The 23,980-nt window shown below is 38.9% G+C and overlaps 1 protein-coding gene across 2 annotated transcripts; it reads right to left on the minus strand.

Annotated features, from left to right (window-relative positions):
• Nucleotides 1-5,148: 5,148 nt before the first annotated feature.
• Nucleotides 5,149-23,024, minus strand: ITM2A (integral membrane protein 2A). Of its 2 annotated transcripts, XM_031944288.1 has the most exons (6): nt 22,671-23,024; nt 16,430-16,555; nt 15,894-16,088; nt 14,193-14,303; nt 8,867-9,017; nt 5,149-6,175 (listed from the first exon to the last, which is right to left on the minus strand). In XM_031944288.1, exons 1-6 carry the CDS (start codon nt 22,749-22,751, stop codon nt 6,087-6,089), a joined length of 753 nt encoding a protein of 250 aa, XP_031800148.1. In that variant the 5' UTR covers nt 22,752-23,024; the 3' UTR covers nt 5,149-6,086. The 2 variants fall into 2 exon arrangements, with proteins under 2 accessions (XP_031800148.1, XP_031800149.1); XM_031944289.1 differs by lacking the exon at nt 14,193-14,303 and having other exon boundaries at nt 22,671-23,019.
• Nucleotides 23,025-23,980: the final 956 nt, after the last annotated feature.

Here is a 23,980-nt window from a genome sequence, read left to right on the forward strand (position 1 = left end):
TCTGCTTGTCTGTGTCCTTTTTGGAACTTCCTTCTGCTCTTTTCTGTGTATTTTTTTTTAATGTTGCATTAATGTTTGTACCACTATACTCCCTCAACAATTCTTTCCACCCTACTCCCCGCCCCCCCCAAAAAGCCTTCCTTTTTTTTTTTAAACAAATAAGTACAGTAAGCAAAACAAATTCATACATTGGTCACGTCTGAAAATATGTATTATTCGGCAGCTATAGTCCATTACCTCTTTACCAAGAAGTGAGAAGCATGCTTCATCATCAGCCTTTTGGACTCATGATTGGTCATTGTATTGGTCAAAGTTCTTAACCTTTCAAAGTTATATTCTTTAATATCGATGTTACTGTATTAACCGTTCTCTGCTTCTGTTTATTCTGAATCAATTCATATATGACCTCTTAGACTTTATCCTTTGAAAATCTTGATCTTTATTGCAAAAAATAATAATGGCAATAATAATTGACAATAATGATCATCATGATGATGATGATGATTTTTGAGGTCTATCAAATGACCTGTCGATTGTTTTGTTTGGTATGGTACTGAATTTGTAAATCACTTTTGATGATGTTTTTATTACATTGGTGTGACCTTAACCATAAACAATGAATATCTTGCCAGTTATTTATGTCTACCTTTATTCCCTTAAAATGTTTTGTGGTTGTGTTCTTGTAATTCATATGTGTTTTGGTAGGTTGGCTCCCAAGTACTTTATACATTCAGGATATATTTTGATTGCAATTTCTTTTTTTATGTTTTGTTGCTGGTAATTTTGTTAACAATATACAAAAATTGATGATTTTGCATATTTGTTTTATTTCATACTACTTTATTGAAGTTATTGTTTTAATTTTAGTTGTCTCTGTAGAGTTCTCTTAGTGTCATATCATTCTGCAAAAAAACTTTTTTTTTGATTCTTTACCAGTGCTAGTTTTTCAATTTCTAACTCTTGTCTTATTGTTATATCTAAAATTTCTAAAACTATTTGAAATTCTAGTGGCAATAGTAGATATAGTAGCTTTTCCTGGAAATTAAGGTTAGCTCTAGATCTTCTAGTATTCCTCCATTACAACTTTTAGTTTTAGATAAATACTATTTCCCAAATTAAGGAAAGGTCATTTATTCCTATTTTTTCATTTTTTATAACAAAGATGGATGTTGTATTTCATTCAACACCTACACCTCTTGATAAAATCATGTGATTTGTATTGTTTTATTATTTGTTTTATTATTTTTATAATTAAACCAATCCTACATTCCTGCTATAAACTTCCAACCTGGTCATAGTATATAATCTTTTTCCTTTTATTCTGTAACCTCTTTGCAAATATATTTTTCAATATTCATAAAAGATATTGATCTTTAGGTTTACTTCTCTACTTTATCTCCCCCTGGTTTAGGTGTCTGGACCATATTTGTCTCATTGAAGGAATCTGGTAGGATACTTTCTTTCTCTATCTTCACAAACAATTTGTATGATGATGTCACTGATTGTTCTTTGAATGTTGTATATAATTCCGTTGTCGATTCATCCCCTTTTATTTTTTCATTTTTTGAATTCATTTATGGTTTGTGCAACCCATTTTTTCTGGGTTCTTTAAATTCTTATGCTTAGGTTTATCTGAGCTTTTTAGGTTTTTCTAAGTCTTTACTCTTTCATTTGCGATCCATTTTATTGGTATTTAATTCGGCAAAATGGTTTTTAATAATATTCTTTATTTCCTCTTTATTGCTGGGAATTCTTTTTCTTCCAAAATATGTATTTTGAGTATCTGGAGGTTTTTTTTTCATTTTTAATGATTTTTTTTTCAATTGTTAGTCTCCAGTTACTTTTAATGGCTTTTTAAAGGCTTTTTATTGAATGTAATTTTATTCATTTGTAATTAGTAAGGCATATGTTTAGTAGTTCTGTGCTTCTGAATTTGCTTATGAGGTTTTTATGCCCTAGTACATGGTGAGTTGTTGTAAAAGGTACCATGTACATCTGAGAGAAGTATATTTTCTGTTTTTTTTGTCATTAAACAATTGCCAGAGATCTATCATTTTGAACTTTTCCAAAATTATACTCAGGTCCTTAACTTATTTAAAAAAAATCTTTTTATTAGTAGTGTCTAGGTCACAAAAGACACATTTGGTTTCCTAATTCATAGGTAGTTTATGATATATCCCACAATAGCAGGGCTACTTGATAATTATACCTCCTTGAGGCAAAAGTTGAATTAAGCAAATAGATTACTCAAACTAATTCAAAAGAGCCAGTTCTGCATGGTCTTCAAGAGTGGTTATTATTTTTAGAATCAGTCGGAAGTCAAAGATTTAGTCCTTCAGAAGATTCAAAAGACTATGCACATATTTATTCTACAAGAGTTTTGAAAGTAGTCTAAAAGACAGCAGCTTTTTTTGGAAAAAAATGGATGACCTTCCTAGGTAATTATTTTGAAGGTAGTGACATTCATTTAATTAAGTTCTGATGTGTGCGTGTTAAAAAAACAAATCAACCTTATTAACTTATACATTCACATCGAGAGGACAGGGTAATTATTTCTTGGAGATCTCTTTCATATATAATTACCTAGCCTAGCAATAAAAGAAGAAAAAAGCTGGACTGTTTAAAAACTTTGCTCAGTTATGATCGACATTTTTCCTAAATGAAAATATTTTTTATAGTATATAACATTGTGGGAATCTCTGTTACATGCCACTTGCTTTTTTTTTTGAAAATAATTTTTTTAAAAAGCTGGTTTAATGTCATTATGTAGACAACAGTATTAGTAAATTAGTACTAGTCAAAACTGAAGTAGAGAGCTCTATCTATATAGGAAGACTTGTTTGAACTGATGTAAAATGAAGTAGACGGGACCAGGATGACCACATATAAAATGATGAATTGTAAATAGGAAGAAAAAATTTTAAAAATGCTTTCTCGTTATTGTGATGAAGTTCAGCCGTGGAGAAGAGAGGAGAAAAAAGTATTTTCCTCTCTTTTTTAAAGGGGTAGGAGACAAAGGATGTAGAATAAACTCTCAGGATCTGTTGATCCTGTTGATCTATTAATTTTGCTGAGCTGATTTTTCTTATTGTTAGAAGAGATGAATTTCTGGGGTAGGGAAGGAAAGGGACATATCTGGGAATGAAGGTGATATAAAAAAGATCAATAAAACTTTAATAAAATATAGGGCTTTAATGTTAACAAAGGGCTTTCATTATAACATCTCTGTAAGGCAGAGGATGTTGTTCACTTGACCCAGAGAGAGGGAAAAATGTAAGAACCAATGAAAGAACTCAGATGAATTGGACTAATGACTGTTTCCCCTCCTACATTAGTCTCACATTTTCCTTTCCTGCCATTTAAAACACATCCTGTGAGAAAATACCTACTAAATAGGTAGCTGCAGTTGTCTTTATTGGATAGTTAACTTGGTTTGAATTTCTTGGTGAAGAAAAAAAAGGGAAAGAATGCTTATCCACTCATATGATTGACGCGATCAGTTTATTAAATAGTACTTATTCTTCTGAAAGTGACAAAAATCAGGGTAAAACACTACTTGCAATTTATAAATAACTTGAAAAAATAACATCTGGATTTGCATGGAAATCTGTAAACCTCGGGGAAAATGAAATTTAAAATTGCTTCCACCATTGGAGGTAAAAGAATGAGAACCAGCTCTCTCACTCATACTATGAAGGCTATAACCTAGGCTGAAAAATCCACAGGCAAAAGATAAAAATGAGTGTAAATTTTAAACAAGTGGGTTTTCTCTCTCTTCCCCCTCCCCCCAACCATTTTCGTCTACAAAAAGGTTTCTACAAGTACAAATGAGGGGATCATCATAAGTTCCTATTACCTGGTTTTCTTTTTGCCATTTTCTCCTTTATTCAAACGCTTCTTTTTATCTTGTAAAGATAACCATCCAGTTCTGTTCATAAATACATACCCCCCCCTTAAATAATTGAACACAAAAGCTTGAACAGTAAATTTGACTTCACTTGTGAGATGACTCCAGCCTAATGTTGGTAAAATTAGACCTACTGCCTAGAGCTCATGTGTATGCCAAACTATCTTCTCCAAGTGAGGAATCATATACCCTAAGGATTCTTGATGAATGTTTGTTGTGCTATTGAAGGTTTTGAGATTAGAGTTAGGCTGGATTTTAAGACACTTTTAAATTATTGAAAAGAAATGCAATAAAACACAGGAGAGAAACACTGAAGCAATGTAATTATCTGGACAGTAAAATGTGGGGAATGAGACTCATTCTTAAGAAAATTAGGAATATGATGGTCAACACTACTAGTTTTTGAAAGCCTTGGGTTCCATCCAAAGAAAAGATGAAGCCATTTTGGGAGGTTAGTTTTTGTGTACTCATATACTTAGTCTTCATTTAACTAATAAACTGAAATGTTCAAAATCTCAGGTAGACAGGGATGCAGCGGTGCCATTCTAGGTGGGAGGAAAATTGTCTGATCTATGCTTTAAATGAGTTATTAGAATCTGTTTATAAGGATTTATGTTCTCTGAACAGTTATACAAAAGAAATGATACAGGATCTGAAGGAAGACATTTCTATCAAAACAAGCCCATAGATACACTATCAGGGGTCAGAACAGTAAAAAGGCAACTTGATCCTAGGCACAACAGAAATAGATTACAGTATTAGCCGCCCTGGTGTGACGCCAATTTGGGAGGAAAGTCTATACCCTATGGCGGATGATCAGCAGGACTCACCCCACATGAGGCTCCTAGAAGAGCAGCTGCCTTGGCTGGGGTTCAGTTGGCAAAGTTAGCCTTATTGACCTACTGTAGCTTACAGAGACGCTTATTTTCCTTATGTGGAGAGAAAGGTTGAAACACTTGAAACCTGGAGATACTCTAAAGATCAAGAACCCATAAACCATGGATTCTTTGTAGAGAAGAGAACAAATGAAGATCCAAGGGGAATCTGTATTTGAAAGCTTGTGGGATGGGACAGGAGGAAGGAGAATAGGCAAAAGGCTTGGGACAATATTCCACTAATGATGAAAAGGTTGACATAAAAAGTACAAATATTAGAGTTCTCTTCTTGACTAGATAAAATATAACTGAATTGTTTCTTGTGCCCCAAACATAGTATCTGTGATGAAATAAAAGTACCACTTCTTTTGGAGAAACATTTATTGTAAGGGTATCAAATTTATGTACCCATATAAATGCCTTTACAGTGTGTAGCACACATACAATTCTTTGCTGGATTTACGCTACAGATCTCAGTGAAGAAGAATCAGTTTATTAAAAACAGACCGCAGTGAAAACGACTTGCTCATAAGAAATTCTGCTGATCTAAAAAGTTTACATATAGGCCAGAAGAATTAGAACTTTATGAATGCAATCATGTTCATAAAATGGGCCTTCCTGGAATTAACAACAAGTTGTTATTAAAAATTCTGTAAGCAAATAGACTGGATAAAAACTTCTTCAAAGTATCTGTAAGTGAACATAACCGGTGAGCTGAAGAACACTTGACAGATAAAAGATTTAACTTGTGGAGAATTCAGGGAAGTTACCAAATGCAGACAATCACAAAATACAGTAAAATGTACAAGATGGAATCCCCCAAATAAAGGTGTGTAACCTTAGGTAGTTTTACATGCCTGACAAAATCTTATCTGTAGTTAACATTTGTATTAAAAGCCAGAGGAAGCACTCTGAGAATTATATAGCATGGGCAAACCAAATAACATAACTTTATTCTGGCTTGGATTTTCTTTCTTAAGAAAAAGATTAGAGTTTATTCTTACCAAGATGCTAACTAACATTTATTTATGCGGTTATTAGAAAAAGCTAAAGCCTGTATTAGTCACTGATTAAGTTTGCTTATTCTCTATGTTAATTTCAAGCAACTACAGATGCTAATCATACTAAGTAAAGCAAGAACTTCAAGTGGGGAGTCTTTTTATTTTCATTAAAAAAGTATAAGCAAGACACACAAAAAAGCATAACAAATAAGGCTTTTGATTATCACAGCACAATTTAATTTTGAAGTCACATTGTAAAGCCCCACTTTACGACTATGTGATTTTTTTTTCACCGGGAGGCCTTTACTGCCGACAAATTCTTGTCTCAACAACAAATTCATTGGGAAAATGTCTAATCTTCAGGCAACGTTCAGCAGAACGCTTCTGGAAGCCTATGTGAAAATAAACAAAGTTGAGCATTTAATTAGAAAAATATACATTCAAAGTATTTTCTCCAGAAAAAAAATTCACCAGAGTAACTCAATATTGATGCAGAGTAGCACTCTTTTTTTTTTTTTTTTTTACAAATTCAAATAATTTATGATAGCTGGAAGCAAGATAAAAGTATTTCCCACTCTATGTTGTATCACAGAAACTTAGAGCTGAAAGGGACCTTAGTTCAACCCACTCATTTTAAAAACAATGTGAAGTAACTTGCCCAAAGTCACGAAACACAGCCAGGAATAGAACCCAATTCTCCTGACTCCTGTTCTTTCCAATACACCACATGACCTTCCCTTAGATCTCCAAGGTCTTTCCAGCTCTAAAAATTCTGATTGTAAACATTCACACCAAATCTCAAGGATATAAAGCCAACTGCAATCTGGGGCAATTTCAGTGAGCTCATCTACTTCATTCTTTAAGAAGTATTACAGCTGTCCTCCAAAACCCAAGGAAAAAAAAACTCAGTTAAGAAAAACGGAAAATTCTTTTACTGTGCTCTTTTGATGGCATTTTTCAGCACGTTTAAGGAGCGGAACTAAACTGAAACTGATGAACATCATTTGACAGTGTTATACTTGAGTATTACACAGGAGAAATTTGAGGAGAAAGGTAAGTTTTAGTTAAAGACCAAATTAGAAATTAAACCATTTTCAACCAATGTTGAGTTAGATGATTAGATGTCAAAATTAAATTAGGTGTATTTCACCCATTTTTCCTAGCACTTTTCTTCGTATGAAGAAGAGTACTGGCTCATTTGTTGACAAAAGTCATTAAAAGTCATTAAATCCCTCTAGTATGGAGAACTTATTTTGTACTTCAGGACTAAATAGACAATGCCTCGATTGAAAAAAAAAAAAAACAGGGAATAAGAGTAGAATGTTCAAACTGTAGGCTAGTAAGCTTAATGTCAATTCCTGGCAAAATTCTAAAAGATATTAAGAGGATGGTATAAAAACACTATAAAACTATATGGTGATCATGAAGAACTAGTATAACTTCACCAAGATTAGGCCAATTTAAAGAATCCTAGAGATAACTGTGCCTGAATTTGAGATATCTTGTCCTTGTGGGCATGAAGAAATCTGGGCTATATAAAAGCCAAACCCAGTAAACAGTTATTAATGTCACCTTGGAGGGAGTAGTCTTTAGCAGAGTGCTAGGAAACTGCCTTTGGGTCAATGTAGTTTAATACTGTTAATTAATAAGCATTACTTATTTGAAGATAAAATTAGGTTCAAATAGGTACAGAAAGTACAAAGGGGAAGTTAAGCCTTATTGTAGAAAAAAATTTTCTAACAAAGCTTTATCTCAAAGTAGAATGGGCTGTTTTTGGAGGTAGGGGATTCCTTTCTAATCCAAGTTCTTTAAGCAAATACTGCACTGATCATTTGTATACTGTAGAGGCAAATTCTGTTCAGATACAGTTTAGATGAGATGGCCCCTGTCCATTACGATTCAGATTCTGGGTTTTAGGTTGGAGGCACCAAGAGTGATGGGAAACAATGAGACTTATGTTTGGACCTCAAGGAAGGAATAACAACCTAGAAATAAATGAGGCATGAAACAATGTAAAGCAGCAAGGGATGCAGACGTATATACCAGGTGTGAGGAAGAAAAAAAGATGACTTGAGGTTAGGAAGGTTAACAAAAATGTCCTAGAGAAAAGGAGCCTGGCATTGGGATTTGAACATGATTTCAGGCTATGGAGAAAGGGAAGAGACAGAAGGAATATAATTCCGGTCCTGAATTCCAAATGGAAATATCTTCAATAGGTAAAAGATTACTGATTAAATTACCAAAAAGGAGACCGTGTCTAGGGTTGTATCCAAGAATGTAGATATTCTTGAATATTTAAGCAGCAGTTGTTACATTTTTGGGGGGGAGTTGTTAGGAGAAGGTTGAGGAAGAATGAGTGTTAAAATATGACTTCACTAAGTATCTACCCAGTATGGTAAATTTTCCACTCTACTTTGGAATTATACAAATCCTCCTTTTTTTAGTTAAAACCACATGCAAATTCAAACAGCAATAATCAATTAAACTGTTAAATACCTCTGATAAAATTCTGGCATGTGTGTCACAAGTATTACCAATGCAGCTGCAGCTTCTTCTAGAAACAGTTTTTTCTCCCCCTATTTCTCCTCTCCTTTCTTCTGTACACAGGAGTTTCTTGATGCTGAGTTGCTAATGATTACTCTAAGACCACCCACCCACCCACCACATATTCCCACAGAATGGTCTGTAGTGTTCACCACCACTAGAAACTGAGTCCTTACTTTTCATGCCCAACTGAATGGCCCATGAAACTGCTCTGCAGTGGAACTATTTAAAAATAAAACAAACCGAAAAAGCCTAAACCACACTCAAAAAAGTATTTCCCATAAAAAGGAAACCCAATGATTTGGAGGGAGGGGAAGAGCTGCTATTGATGTGGTAGCAATGCTTTCACTTTTTGAGCCTTTAAGCAGACTCCAGTGGTGACTTGTTTCAATTGAGTCACTGTAACTTCTTTATAGAACTATAGGGAAATTGCTACAACAGATTGAGCCCAAATATGAATGGAGAGAGAAATTTTAGTTCACTTGCCAAAATGTGAATGGTAGAAAAAGGAGGGTTTTGCCACAAAAATAAATACCTACCAGTTATTGGCTCCCGGCGTTGCAGTCTGAAGGTCTTCTTCCCTCCACAAATCTGGTAAATAAAGATGCCCAGATCAGAAACGTCCTCTATTTCTTCAGCAGCTACCAGCTCTTCACGAACCAAGTAAGTCTGAGGGAGGTAAGATCCAGTCTAAGAGAAGAAAACAAACAAACAATCAAATTAAAACTGATGAATTCCTAAAGGTACCATCATTTATACTTTGCCCATAATAGAAATCAACTCATAAGGTTAATATAAGCATCATTGCATAAAAAGTCTTAAATAAACCAGGACCCCATTAATAAAAAAAAAAAGTTAGACCAATTATTACATAAAATATAATGAGCCCATTAATGAAAAATGAGGTCATATCTAAAACACAAATCAAATCATGCCCCTGAAAAGGTAACTATATTCTGAAAAACCTTGAATGACATGGATACTTTGATTATATAGTATCACTGCTCTTTGGGGGATTCCCCATAGTTGCAATATATTATATGTAGCAAAATATTATCAGGACAGGTAGTTCCTGACTTGGGCTGTCCTGTTGTTTCATCCATCTGGCTTGGCTAATACAACTTGGTTCCTGAGTTCAGAGTCTCGTTTCCAGCTCATATCATCTGAGGATACCTTGTCTTGTATGGGTACAAATACTTAGAAAATAAAGTTATAAATTATAGTTTTAGACGAGAGAATTCAGGTACATTGGATTAAAGCTATTGTGAACTGACCTGGGTTGCTGGCTGCCATTTATAACCCTGTTCCTAGGGAGAAACTATTGAGGATTCCAAAAAGACTTAAAAACAAAAGGTCAGGAACACAACCTATTGTTTTTTGATGCCTTCTGTTTTTACACCATAGTCATTTCCGATTATATTGTATATCACCCCTTCTGCAAGGCCACCTGGCCGACTTCCCCTCTCCCCCATTCCTTGTAACAAAGAGAAAGTTAAGCAAAACCAAGGAAGTCACTGTAGCTGTCAGTGTACACAAAATTACACACCCATAGCTCTCCACCTCTCTACCCAAAAAGTCTGTTTCCTCATCAGTCCTCTGAAACGGAGCTACGGGTCCCTGGAGTCATCCATTACTGCCTCCTTATGGCCATCATTCTCCTAGATCTGTATCAGTTCATTTACAAGTCTTTCCAAGTTTCTCTGAATAACTCATATTTATTGCTTTTTACAGTGTGATTTTTTTCATTGCACTTTCTATAATAGTTTGTTCAGGCATTTCTGAAAGGATGGGCACCTGTTTTTTTTTTTTTTTTTTTGCAACCACAAAGTGCTGTTCTGTAAGTTTTACTAGTAGACAATTAAAAGCTATCCTTAAAAGTGGTTTTATTCTCTTTAAGTAGATGAGCGTGACTCTCTGATAGAACATTTATTTGCTTAGTGACGCCTTTTATTGATAGCACAGAAGTAACCTTAAGTCCAAGTGAAGGGAGCAGATTCTAAATTAATGGAGGGTGTCCAAATTAATGAAGTTGTATTCTGTTTTCAATCTGGGAATTCTCTCCTTTGGAATGGAGAGCTGTGTGTTTCTAGATTACACTTTTAATTGTTGCCTTTCACATCTCAAGTTGTGGGTATTGCTTTTTGGAAGCCTGGTGAAAGTGCTGCCATAATCTCTCTAAATTGGCCTAAATTCTGGCCCACTGAATGGTATGGGTCCCAAGAACAGTGAGTCTGGCCATTCAGAGGGAAGTTATGTAGTTTAGAGATGCTTCAGGAATATCTTTTGCTAAAAGCCCCAATTGCCAGGTACCGTGCCCCACATTCCATACCCTTTTTGCAGGAGGGCTGGGTTAGCCAAGGGTTGACATATGGGATTAAGTGAGTTAGTCATATCTTAGAGCCCGAAGGGAGCAAAACAAAGTCTGGCTTCTAATCTTGAGGAGCAGACTTCATCAACTCTATTTTCCTTCTCGACTGGAAAGCCCTTTATGGGCTGATTCCCTTCCTTCTAAAACCTAACATGTCCCACCCTCGAGTATTTGGTATCTGCCTTACTGGCTTCTTCCTCCTGAAGTTTATGCCATTCGTTAAGTACGGGGACATGGCTATGTTATACTTTGAAACATTCAGCACCCCAGATCGTAAGACAAGCATGGCTAAACACAGGCTTGAAAGGAGCAGAATTATCCCCAAACGTTGGGGGAATTTAGGGGTGAATGCACTGCTTTGCATATGTCTGTATTTCATTACTGTCAGGCCATTCAAGCTCCTATTTAAACAGACTGTTCTACAAAAGGGCACAACCATTTAGGGGCAGTGAACAAGAAGGAGCATGTATATAAATTCTCTGGATTCTGAAGATGGGAAGAGTTGCAAATGGGGGGATGGAGAAAGGTTCAGATCACAGCCCTAGTACCAGGAAGCGAAAAGGAAAAAAAATCTCAGGCAATGGAAAAGTATGTACTATCTTTAGGGAATCTGTGTCAGCCAGAACGTGTGTTACTCCTTTAAGGAGAACAGAGGCAATATGCTTCATGTAATAGTTAAATTGAGGCTTTGTAGCTTTGGAGACCGAAAATTATGTTCCCCTCTGTGACATGCTGATGCAATAGAAAGAATCCTGGCCTGGGAGTTTTAATTTCAGCTCTACCACTCATTGGAAGATCTCTTTGCATGGCTTACTTAGTTTTTCTCTAAAACAAGAGCCTTGGAGTACATGATCTCAAAGGTCCTTTCCAGTTGCGATGTTTTAGAGTTTTTTTTTTTTTTTTTTTTTTTACCTATTATCTAAGTTCTGCAAGGAATCTGTGTTTTGATCCTTCACTTTTAAAGAGGGCACTATTTTATAATGGCCGCTGTCCAAAAGAAAGATTTGCCAATTGTATGTATGAGGTCTTTTTTTTTTTTTTTTAATTGCTGCCTACACTCAGAAACCAATTTGTAGTTGCTCTTGATGCTACTCCTGTTAATGTTTGTTACTCTGCCTCAGGTCTGTGATCTGTATGAATTCTTGTCTCTAAAAGAAACTTGCTCCCATTTTCTGTAAACCCAGCTTGCCTATTTGATGGCTACTGATCAATTGCCAGTCTTTTAAAAGACAAGATGGTGTTTGCAAATTTATTTTCTACTCTTGCATCAGTCAGCTGCTATCTAGTTATGCATGGATATATATATACATATATATATATATACACTCTGAGGGCATAATCTTCAATATTTATTCATTCCTGGGATTAGTCAAGCCACCAATTTCTGTTACTGGTCTTAATCTAGAGAAATGAAAGAGCAAAAAGAAGTAGAATCGATGGAAATAGAGCTTGAGGGTCAAATACTAGGTTCTCTGTTCTGTCATTCCTCATGACTACCCTGAGCAGACTAAATAAAAACAGGCTGATTAGGTCACAGCCTCATCCACACCAAAAAAGGCAAGCCAGTGAAGCTAGCAATACCACCTGCTACTGAAGGGGCAAAGTCTATATGGCTTGCCTTGGGTTCAACCTTTGAAGCCAATGTTGCGGTCAAAGAAATAATAAATGGGGAAGGCCCTGGAATGAATGGCAAGCAGCAGAAGAGATACTACTCTGATCTGTGAAGGCCGGAAGAAACAGCCTAAAGGTTTCAGGGGTGCATCACTGTTTACAAAGGCAAGAAAATTCACCCCAACGATAAGCATAGCTATGACTAGATTTTGGATTGGTTACCAAACACATGGTTTCTTGGAATGGTAATGGACAGCAAAATATACAATACAGTTAATATGAACTTTATAGCATACCAAATACAGTAAAAGTATTAGGAACATAGACATTTAAGTTATCTTAAATGATTTTTACCAACAAAAACACCAGATGCCATCGGCACACTTGAATCGTGCTACTTACATACCATCTAACTTTAGTTACCCAAGACTAACGATATGGTTGGTTGTGTCTGTCAAGAGTTATTACAACCTCATCTGATCTATTTCCTCTCCACAACTGAAGCAGTGCCTGTTTGCAGAGGAGGGCCGGTCTCTGTTTTGTTTATGACCACTGTACAAGAACAATAATTATATAGCCAATTCATGAACTGTTCATTTCTATTGCCAAACATTTTTAAGCCCCTCTGTCTAATGAGAACTGTTAGCATATGAGAAAAGTGCAGAGTCTGGCTCCCTGGTAAGAAAACTTGTGAAATTCAAGCATGTTTTTATTCCCTATGGAATAAAACCAAGGCAGCAGGCCTTAACCAGTTAGCTTTGGCAATAGGCTAAATGAAAACCCAATTCATGAATTAACTGAAGTTTAATCTTTAGTCATTAAGCAGCTCTAAAAACAAAAGCTCTTAACCAATTTCTTTCCATCCATTCTATCATTTGATCCTCATAATGACCCTATGGGGTAGATGATAAAGGACTATTGGCCCAATGTTTACAGATGAGGGAAATGAATCTCAGAGAGCCTAGGACTGCCCAAGGCACAGAGCTGCTTGAGTGGCAGAGGGAGGAATTCCAGAAAATGGGTTTTTGGATCTAAAATTCAGTGATCTTTCTGTCATCCTGGTGTATTACTCTGTGGTCGAAAGAATTCATGAAATCCTAGATGTCATTGAATCACTTGAGGCTAGAGATTCCATAATCCAAGAACTTTTATAAAAAAAATGGAAGTCCTTTCTACCTATCATCTTAACATTTCTACCAAAAATAGGAGACTTACAGGCTTTCCAGTACAGTATTTGACTGCTGCTGGGAAAGCATCTTAGGTGGCTCTCACCCAGGTAATAAAATGTCCAAAGTATGCTCTGGAGAGCATGTGTGACTATTTCCGATAACACAAACGTATGGTGAAATGAATGAACAATTTAGGAGTGTTGAATCGTAAAGCAAAAAAAGAATGTCGGGGTGTTAGAGGCTGTGATGAGGACAAAGGTCAGAGCTTTAGCTTTCCAGGGAAATAGCAAGTTTACCAACACTGACCAATGAAGGGTGGTGACCTGGGGACTTAACAGCTTGATTCCTGGACCTCGTGCTCTGCCATTATTTATGGAATCTTGGGCAAGTCAATTTATGCTCTCTAGCGTTCTCATTTCCCTTCAAACGTAAGATTAGAGAGTTGTCTCAATGATTTCTAAGAGGGTCCTTCCCAGTTCTGATAAGCTGTAATTAAGAAGAGCCTATTTCATATTCGTCATGTAGCTCAATGAAATTCTAATGAAAAATAATGTTTTAGAGATAATTTTCAAAATGATCTCAAGAAGCCATGTTAGAAATCATGTCTCTAATCTAATCTATTTTCTAAGGATCTCTTACCATATTTCCAAATAAAAATGGTGACAAATCAATTTGAAACTATACTTACACCAAAACTTCTATCCAAAAAGTACATACCGAGAGTTTGGCAAAGAGGTCCATAAGATTTCTTGGAGGCATAACAATGGAAGTATTGAGAGGGATTACATAGCAGTTGCCCAGCTGCAGGTCTAGGTAAGCAGTCAGAAGCTATTGAAAAAGTTAGTCATGATCAATATAATGATGCATCAGAGTGCTGACAATGAAATTTCTGTTATTAACTCTAAACAGCTATAGCCCAAGTCAACTAAGCTGTGGGTCAAGGTAAAACATTCAAATTGTTGGTGAAACCATGAGAACGTATTTCTTAATTGATAAACTCAACTGTTTCTTCCTTGGGATGATTTGGGAAATGTTAAGGGGGGAAGAACAGTCAGGGATAATTTCAGGTCACTGGAGCAACACTCTCCAGCCTCGAGACCTGGAAGCGTCCTTGACTCTTTCCTTTTCTTTATCATCCCCTCCCCTTTGCTCTTAACCCTTCTAGGCAACGTGGATTATATCGATTCCTCCTTTAAATCTTTTTTTTTTTTTTGGATTTTTTAAAAACTCCAATATGGAGTCTTCATCTCACCACCTCCCAGCTACAGTGGTGATTTCTGAATCCCCCACCAAAACACTACTCTGATGATTCATTGAGACGTGAAGGTGATCCATGGGTTCTTAAAAGACTATGCTAGCAAAATGCAGCTTCTGTCAAAAAGGAAAGACTTCAAGAAGAGACCCAACAATGTTTGTCACCTGAGATTTGGCCGAAAAATACTAAGTTCCAAAAGGCTCATTAAAAAGAGAAGGTTGGCCACCAGGTGATGAATATTGTTTTGGTCACAGCAACCAATGTGTGAGGAATGGAGGAGCTGATATCTGTGTCTGTGGAGAAGTGCCCACGCCAGTGATATAAGTTCTTTTAAAGAAAACAAAGCTGGCTTCCTAACAAGCTTTGTGATTTCCATTCTCTCCTCCTAAGTATCACCTAGGATATCCTCATCAGTTCAAACTGCCTATGTCGCTTTCATGTCATTCTCTTGCTTAAAGACCTACTATGGTTCAAATTCAAACTTTTCTGGGATTCAAGGTGCTTCATCAACTGTCCCATCCTACCTTGTGCCTCCCTATCAAATACAGACCCAATATACTGCGTCCTGTACTCACAAAATTCATTTCTATTTCTCTGATTTTTGCTCACATAATTCTCTCTGCCTGTAACATCCACTCTGCCGAGCTAAATTCTATAATTCCTTCAGGTACTGGTCAAAACCATAAGTATTAGCAGTCATAAACTAATCTTGCTCGATTTTGAATTATTTCCCCAATTTTGGCAGAGATTTTGTAAGCAGAACAAAACCAGTGGACTCTGTATGTGTCCTTGGTTTCTGTTAAAGTTCTCATCTGGCTTTCTAGATGTAAAAATCAGAACTTAAAATCATTTTTAGGAGAAATAGCTTTGTCATTAGCGTGTCACATGAGAGATCACAGGAGCTCTCTAGTGGCTATTGGCAAATGTTTTATTTTCATGAAAGGACTTAAGCTAAGGTACGTAACAAATAGCCTAACAAAATGTTAAGCCCAAATTTATTTATGTGGAATTTAGTCCTGAGCTCACAGTTGGCTGCAAATGAACATTTAGGAGCTGTGAGAAACGAACTACTGTGTGAACTCGATGAAAAGATGTAAATGATTACCAAGGAAACAAAGCAAAAAGCAGCTAGTATCAGAGTAAATGCTGAATATCCAACTTACTCTATCAAAGTCATGAACAATAGCAGCGGGGTCACTATCAGAGAATTTGGGAACAGGTACATCAATGATCGCTATGTTTTCATCTTCCCGGATGTCAGCTTCTTCAGAAACAGGGAGGAAATAGGGCTCTGTTTCACCATCCATGCCATTATCATCATTTTCAAAGTAGCACATTTCTCCACGGAATACTCTGTGCTAAAAATAGAAAAAAAAAAACCCTCCAACATTTAAAACGGTGAAAACTTAGAATTCCTATCAATTCACTACATTGTTGTTATCTCTTAGGCCTCATTGAGACAATGGCTTGACATTTGGCACAAATCAATTTTATGGCAGTCGGTTTGGATGGTAATCTTAAATTTCATAATTATGTTATAATGAACCTTTATATTATGGAGAAATTACAAGTTGCTCCTTTTAGAACTATATGAAGTTTTGCTTTAGGTCTTATTTGATTTAAGTCCTAGTAAAATAAACGAAACAAAACAAAAACAACCTTAAACCAGCTAAACTTTAAAAAACTAAAATGACTTTACCCTTGGCATGAAGTATTTATAAATGCAAGCTCCACCAACAATAACTCCTGTTAAAATGAATGCAAGACCCAGGAGGGTCAGCAAGCATCTTCCAGATGAACTGTCATGTGTCAGAATTTCTAGCTCCTGTGAAGATAAAGGAATAAAACAAACTTAGATGCTTCTGTGTAGAAGACTTACCTTTAATTCTAAATGATAAAAAATTTGTATTAAGTTACTAAATGTAGATATTAGGTTATTGTGAACACACACACAGAGGCCTGAAATTGAACTAAAACTGCCATCTTTAACCATCTACAATTTATATCAGCCTAGTTAATAAAAAAAAGCCCATAGAATTTCACCAGTCTCCAAATAGTGACAGGGGGAAAAATCATTCAAGAAAGCACCCAGGCATTTTAAGCGTCTTTTGGAGAAGGAAAGAATCTATTGCATTCATAGTGTTGCTGCCATATTGCACACTTCATAAAATCTACCCCAAGTCTGTGTAAACTGTTTTATGAGGAGAGACAGATGGGGCCAGCAAAGCTGACAGTAGAAACTTTTGTACTGAGTAGATGTTTTTGATGTTCCTAGTGGTTCTCCAATCAGTGTTGTTTCTCTAGCCTTTTCTAGTTATTCCCAAGCTCATCATCATTGAGAAAATGTGTACGCATTCCTAGCACACGGATTTATCTTTTTCAATTCTTATCAGCGCCTTCTCTTAAATAGTTGTATCCATACATCTGCTAGGATTTAAGCCTTTGGACATACTTTTACTTGAAAAGAAGCTGCCTAGAGGAATAATTCTTGCCACTACCTACTCTGAAGAGATGCAGTGAGATCCTTTTAGGTCAGCATCAGCAAAGTGCTCAGGTTCTTCTAACAAAGGGAGTGAGTTATTTTTCATACAGCTCTTTGCAACTACTTGTTTGCACATAAAAGGGTCTCGGGGAGCAGGCTACTGTGATATAAGCCATGGATTGATTTGGGGGCTTCTGATGACTGGCTTCTTGTCCCAAAGTGCCATGCCTTAGATATAAATCATTCTTTTGTTCTGAGGTTATTTAGCACTTTCCTTCCCGGGGCACTCTGATGTTTTCCCCCAAGCTTCTCTCTTAAGTCATCTGACTGGTCAGAGAATCAGAGAATTGTTCTTTGCGTCAAGAGAGACTTTAAAGGTCATCTAAGCTAGCCCCCTTTTTTTTTTGGAAGGAGGAACCTGAGGTATAGATACAGAATGTCTGGCCCCAAATCCCACTGCTAACTGAATGACAGAGCTGGAACCCAAACCCATAGTTCCTAAATGCAAAGGCCAATTCTCTCTTCTTTTCATGCTACATTCTCCTGCTTAGAAGCCTTCGGTAGCTTTTTAAGGTGGTATTTGAGAAACCTCTTTCAGTCTGGCCCAACATACTTTTTCAGCACGAAACCAGAATGGTGAAAATTAGTGCCTCTAAAACACACCTTGTGTCTATGCTTTTTTCTATAGAAGCTGCTTCAGAGGGGAATGTACTCCCCACTTCTCTTGAACCCCATCAGTCCTTTCTTTTTTCAGATTCAATACAGATCTCCACTCCTTCCCTGCCTATCCCAACTCTAAAGAAGCTGCTCTCCTCTGAGTTCCTGCAGCAGATACTGTCTAGGCAGTCCATTTGACAATTAAGCATCTCCCAGCTTTTGAGTCCTATGTATTAATTATTGAAATCCTTTGTCTAACTTCTTGAACATCTATAGAACCTCAAAGGCCATCTGGTCCAATCTGTCCATAACAGACTCCAGATTTCCCCTTATAAAATCATCAAGAGGCCACTTGGTCTTTTCTTGAAAATGTCTAGTAAAAGGAAACTAGCAATTGCCCAAGGCAGCCCCTTCTATTACTGAATAACTCAAATGATCAGAAAATTCTTCCTTGTTCAAGTCTAAATCTGCCTGTGTCCGGTGTTCACCCATCAAGACAAGTTTGGTCCTCTGATACTGAGCCAAACAAGTCTAACCTCTCTTTCCATGTTCAACCAGTTATGAACACACCTAATTAATTATTATCTAGTCTCCAGTACTCCACTCTGTCCTCAAAAATAGCATGAAAAATTGTGTCAAATGTTTTGCTAAGGTAAACAAACAAATCAAATCGATGTAAGCCCCATGTAGCTACAGTTATACACACATGACGCCTTCCTGTAATCTGATCTAATAACTATGTCAAAAATAAAAAAAAAACGAAAGCTTGGTCTGGCATACCACGGTAGTCTCAAGTTGGCCTTTTGTGTTTAGCACTTTGTTTTCTAGCTGTTCCTTCACTAGCTCCTTAATGCATTCTCAAATTTTGTCAAGAATCAAAGTCAAATTGTTGGAGTTTGCACACCCTACTCTTCTTTTTTATTGAAAAATCAGAAGATTTTTCCCTTCTCCTCCTCTCTTCCTGCCAAGATCTTTGAAAGCACGTTGAGATACATTAGCAATCACATTCACTAGTCCTATCAGTATTGGTGGTGGCTGTACGTCAGGTTATCCGCTCTATCTGATTACTTTGGGTTTGATAGGCTCACAGACTTAGAGCTGGCAAGAGCCTTCCTGAGAAGTCACCTAGTCTAACAGCCTCATTTTACTGGTCTGCAATTACCTTACCCAAGAGTACCCCAAGAGGTAGTGCTTGTCAAAGTTGGCAGCACTATGTGGTGGTTAAAGTGCTAAAACTACAGTCAGGGAGCTGTAAATTCAAATCCCACCCCCGAAATTAGCTGTGTGCCATTTGGCAGGTCACTTACCTTCTCTGGGTCTCAGTTCCTCATCTATAAAATGAGGTAATTGGATTAGATGGCCTCTGAAATTCCTCCCAGCCCTAAATCTATGATTCTGTGACACTTCTAGAAATGACTATGCTTCTTTAGTGGTTTTGTAGCCCAATAAAATATAGGTTCCTTGAGTGCAAAGTTCACCTCACCTAATTTTTTTTATGGGGGGGGGATGGAAGATGGGAACTCTGTCTAGCCCAGTAGTAGCTATTTAATCACTGTTTGATGAAGTAAATTTCTCTTAATGGAAAATCAAACTTGTCTGGGCTCTCATGAGAAAATACTCATCCTTTAGTCTATTTGTTGATTTTCCTTCAAGAGTTGTTTTTTAACTATTAAGTTTTTGCGATGGCTAGAGATCACTTTATAGATAAAAATTTGAAGGTAGCCAGATTAGCTTTACCACTAGTAATCTCTCCCTTAAGGATAGGAAGGAATTCTTTTGTCCTAAATCCTCAGAAAAAGGAAAAGAGAATATTAGTTATATTGATACTTGTTTAAGTAAAAGTTTTATCCTTCTCCCTCTCTTCCATTCCCTTCCCCATACCATGACAGGGAATTTTTCTTTTTCTTTTTGTTGGAAATTACCTATGTATCTTTCATAGAGACTCAAGAATGTTCACAGTTACAGAAGTTACCAATACAAGGACATGCGACTGCTAATTTATTTTGCTGACTGCGATGGTGAGAAACGCATTCTAAGTCTGGAAGAGCTCTCTTTTTCCAATCTGAATATTTAAGATGGCCAGTTATAAAACTAATTGCATAAAGTGACTTTTATATTTCAGTGAAATCAATCATTTTCTTAGGAATTACTCTCAAAGGTCCATAGCAACTGAGTAACTGATTAACTGAAAGTAACCTCCCAGGGCAGAGGACCTGGAGGCCCTCACTGCCCGTTCTGTATGTCACAATATGACCGTAGCAGTATGATGACATGAGGATAGAAGTATGAAGTCAGCAAATCTAGCTACTGGTAATCGGTGAGTAAATCATTCAAGCTGTTAAGTCTCAATAGATTCATCTGAAAGATTTCTTTCATTTAGGTACTTGCCACGACAAGATAACATCTGTAAGAGGTACCTACCTTGACAACTTTATGAAAATAAGTCTGAGGGATTATAGGGGTGGAGGGGGATGAGGAGTGAGACGGCACATATCAAATGTTTTACCCTCTGACAAAGGGTAAACAATAAGTTTTTCTTTCTAGAAAGTTCAAGGAATTGGGATTTATATGTTCATGGCTAAAAGACATTTAATAGACTCGGCTATCTTGAATGATTACTTATCCAACTTAAACAGTTATATTTAAAATCAAAATTCAGGTATATAAATCCTAATAAACAAGTTTTGTGGAGTGAGATTTAGAATCACAACCAACCCAGGTCCTTAGAGATCTTCTAGTCTCCCCCCCCCCCCCCCCCCCCCCCCCCCCCCCCACACACATAATTTTATAGCAAAGGATGGTTTTAGAGAAAGATTCTTTGAGGGCCAGGAAAGATGAGTGACTGGTCTAAGATAACATAATAAGTTAGGAAACTGGAAACTGACAAGGGAACCTTCCTTTATTGCTCCTGAAAAAAACACAACAAAACTTCCCTTCACTTTCAGTTCTCCTTCTAATAATTCAAAACTTATTACTAAACATATTATAGAACTCTACTGTTTTTTCTCAGTTCCTCCCTGGGTCTCTGCAACCCAGGAATCATGATTTTTGCCTACATTTCAATCTGTTGAGCTTTGGGCTGACTGGCTGCTATTTTATCTCTGAACTGTTTTTACAAGTCACAACCTCTGGACTGTTTTTATAATAGTTGTATTGAAAGCTGTTCAGAGGTTGAATACATCGCTATATATGTTGCCAGGTATTAAGTCAGTCGTCTCCCAAAGAGGCCAGATCAGAATCCCTGGGGAGATGATTGTACACCTGATATAGAAACAGTCACTGTACAAAGGGTTACTTCTGTTTGTTTCTCATTGTTCTCCTACAGGACTAAGAAAATTACTTGTATATTCGGCTAAGCCAAAAACAAGTCAGGCTTTCAGGGAGTGGGAAAAATTTAAGAGGATTGCTGGGTGGCTATAGTGAAGTATATGGTTATTTATTGATATGTTTTAGTATATAACTATATTTAACTAGTCCCATTAGGCCTCCCAAGATCTGGCCAAGTTTCACTCATAGTAAATTTGGTGACAGTTAGATGTTGGAGCTGTAGTTTAATCAAAAAACTTCCAAACCTGCAAAAAGATGTTTTTGAAAACATTTCAGAATGTTTTCAGGAACTTGTGCTGATTTCACTGAGGTCCACATAAAATGCTAGCCCTGGCGGGTTGTGGATGAGAATTCTGTAGGGAGCATCTAAACATTTCAGAGGACCTGATCTTAGCGAGCGGCCAGTTCGCTTCTCTAACCTAAGTTGCTGAATACGGAAGTTAGAATTTACAAGGATCCGTGAATACAACGATTTTGAGAGAGACACATACACACACACACACACACACACAGGGAGAATCAGAAAGAGGGGAGAGTCAGAGAGAGGGGGAGAGAGAGGGAGAGAGAGAACACCTACTCGAGTAAAACAAAGTTTTAACTAAGAACAGAATATGTGTTTTGGAAGTTAGGTGCCCTTTAAGTGTTTACAGGAAAAACAAAGTAGAATAATAATATCTTAAGATTTGGGGGAAATCCTCTGACTGAAAGCTGAAAATAAGACCTGTTTTTGGACCTGAGTTGGGGATTGAAGGATGGCTATTGGGGAGGGGGAGCGGAGAAACTCAAGTTCCTTTCTGCGGAAGAAGAGTGTTTTCTTTTAGAAACGCCACAAGGAAAACATGCAAGGCTCCCCGCAGGAAGAAAGAACAGTAAACACCCCAAATTTATATCAAGACAAACTTTTAACTCTAACAGCTCCTCGACTGGATGGTCTGAGAGCCTCTCCTCAGGGAGGGGATTCTTTCTGTATGGAAGAGAAAAAGACTCACAAAGTCTTCAAAGTTAGAGGTGTCCAGGATGCCCCTCCAGTGCCCCAGCCCGCCCAGTGCCGTACCTGGGGAGCAGGATCGGAGAGTCTGAAGTCTCTCAAGGGCAGAGAGGCCAGCCAGCATCTTCCCGCATCCATCCCTGCCCAGCTGAGCCTCTTGCCCCTCCATCCCTCTACCCCCTTACCTCTCTCTCCTCCTCCCCCCCCCCCACCTGGGTCCAAGAGCTCAAAGCATCCCCGGGGCCCTGCGAGAGGGAGGGGACAACGGTGTCGGGTCCCTACCCGGGGGCTCTCCCGTCTCACTTCCCCATCCCTGAGGGGGTTGGAGGGGGTACAAAGGCAGGAGCTGGCGAGTGCCCGTGCCCATGCCCGCCAGACGGGGTGGGGGGAGGCGCTCTGAGGAAGTCTCCATTTTGTCCTTCGACAAGTGCCCCTTTTCAGCCCCGGTCCGCCCCACGCCCCCCACGGGCTTCCTGTCGGCCTTACCCTCTCGGCCACCAGGGCCTCGACGTCCTTCTTGGGGCCCGGCTTCTGCACGAAGGGCGTATTGAAGGAGATTTTCACCATGATGAATCTTCCGCCTTTGGCAGCAGCGGAGGCTGGCGACGGCAGCGGCGGTGGCGGCGGTGGCGACGAAGGCACGGCTCTGCGACCGGGAACGCGGATCTGCGAGGGACTGGCGGGTGGGCAGAGGCGGCGGCGAGGCGAGTGAGGACGGAGATGAGCAGACAGGACGGGAGGAGGACGACGGGGCGGGAGAGGACGGGAGAGGGCTGCTCGCAGCTCCGAGCCGACCTCCGCAAGTGGCTGGCTCCCGCCTCCACCTAGAGAGATGTAGTTAAGGCCGGCCCGCTGCCGGGTGCGAAATGGGGCGGGGTGGGGCGGGGCCTGCACGCAGGGGTGGGCCTGGCTCGCCCCGCCCCCTCCCGGCAGGCAGGCAGGCAGGCAGGCCGGCCGGCCGGTGAGCCAGCCAGCCGGAGGGGAGGCAGTGCAGCATCCGTCGGCGCGGCCGCCGTCGTTCAGTCCATCCTGGCGGCAATCGCCTCCGAACCGCCTCCGCCTTCCGCTCGCCCTCCCCCTGCACCCCGCAGCTCGGGGCCAAGTGCGAAGAAAGCGCCATGTAGCCTTCCGCGCCTGGCCCGGCCCGGCCTGGCCTGGAGTCTTCAGCCCTCAAGTCTTCTGCGCTGGCCCCCAGCGGCTTGCGACGTGAGTTGTGAGCTTCACACACACCCACGCGCATACATACACACACACATCATACACGCGCGCGCACCCGCACACATTCGCCCGGACCCCCCACTCCACTCCCACTCCCCAAATGTCATCCAAATGGCCACCGTGGCTTCGAGCCACTCTGCAATGAAAGGGGACGTCTAGCAGCTCTCTAGGGCTCACCCTCCGCCTCTCTCTCTCTCCCCCACACTCGAAGAATCCCAAACCCCAGGCTCTGAGTCCCCCCTTCCCCCCTCCCCTCCTGCAACTGCTGAGCCCTTGGCTCCCACGGGGGCTGGGTGGCAGGGGTATGTGTGTGGCTGTGCCTGTGTGCTGGGGGGGGGGTGGAGGGAGGCTATGTATTGGGGTGGGGGTGGATGCAAAGCAGTTGGAAGAACTGGGAGAGAGAGGGAGGGAAGGAAGGAAGGAAAGGAGCAAAGCAGGGAAGGAAGGAAAAGCACAAGTCTAAGACGAGGCGCTAACTTGAAAATTCTTTTATAGTCACTCTACTTCAGGACCTCACTTAGCTTAAAAATTCAGGGGGAACGTAATTTTCCAGACCAAAAGCGGAGACCTACTTAAAC

The sequence above is a fragment of the Sarcophilus harrisii genome, chromosome X (assembly GCF_902635505.1).
Source record: "Sarcophilus harrisii chromosome X, mSarHar1.11, whole genome shotgun sequence".
In the NCBI taxonomy this organism is placed as follows: Eukaryota; Metazoa; Chordata; class Mammalia; order Dasyuromorphia; family Dasyuridae; genus Sarcophilus; species Sarcophilus harrisii.

Excerpts from the sequence above, each read along its gene's own strand:
- ITM2A (XM_031944288.1), bottom strand. The coding sequence starts at position 22,751 with ATGGTGAAAATCTCCTTCAATACGCCCTTCGTGCAGAAGCCGGGCCCC. Across the intron at positions 9,018-14,192 it reads ACCTCTTTGCCAAACTCTCG|ACTGGATCTTACCTCCCTCA; the intron begins GTATGTACTTTT and ends TTCTTCTCTTAG. Across the intron at positions 6,176-8,866 it reads ACGCCGGGAGCCAATAACTG|GCTTCCAGAAGCGTTCTGCT; the intron begins GTAGGTATTTAT and ends ATTTTCACATAG.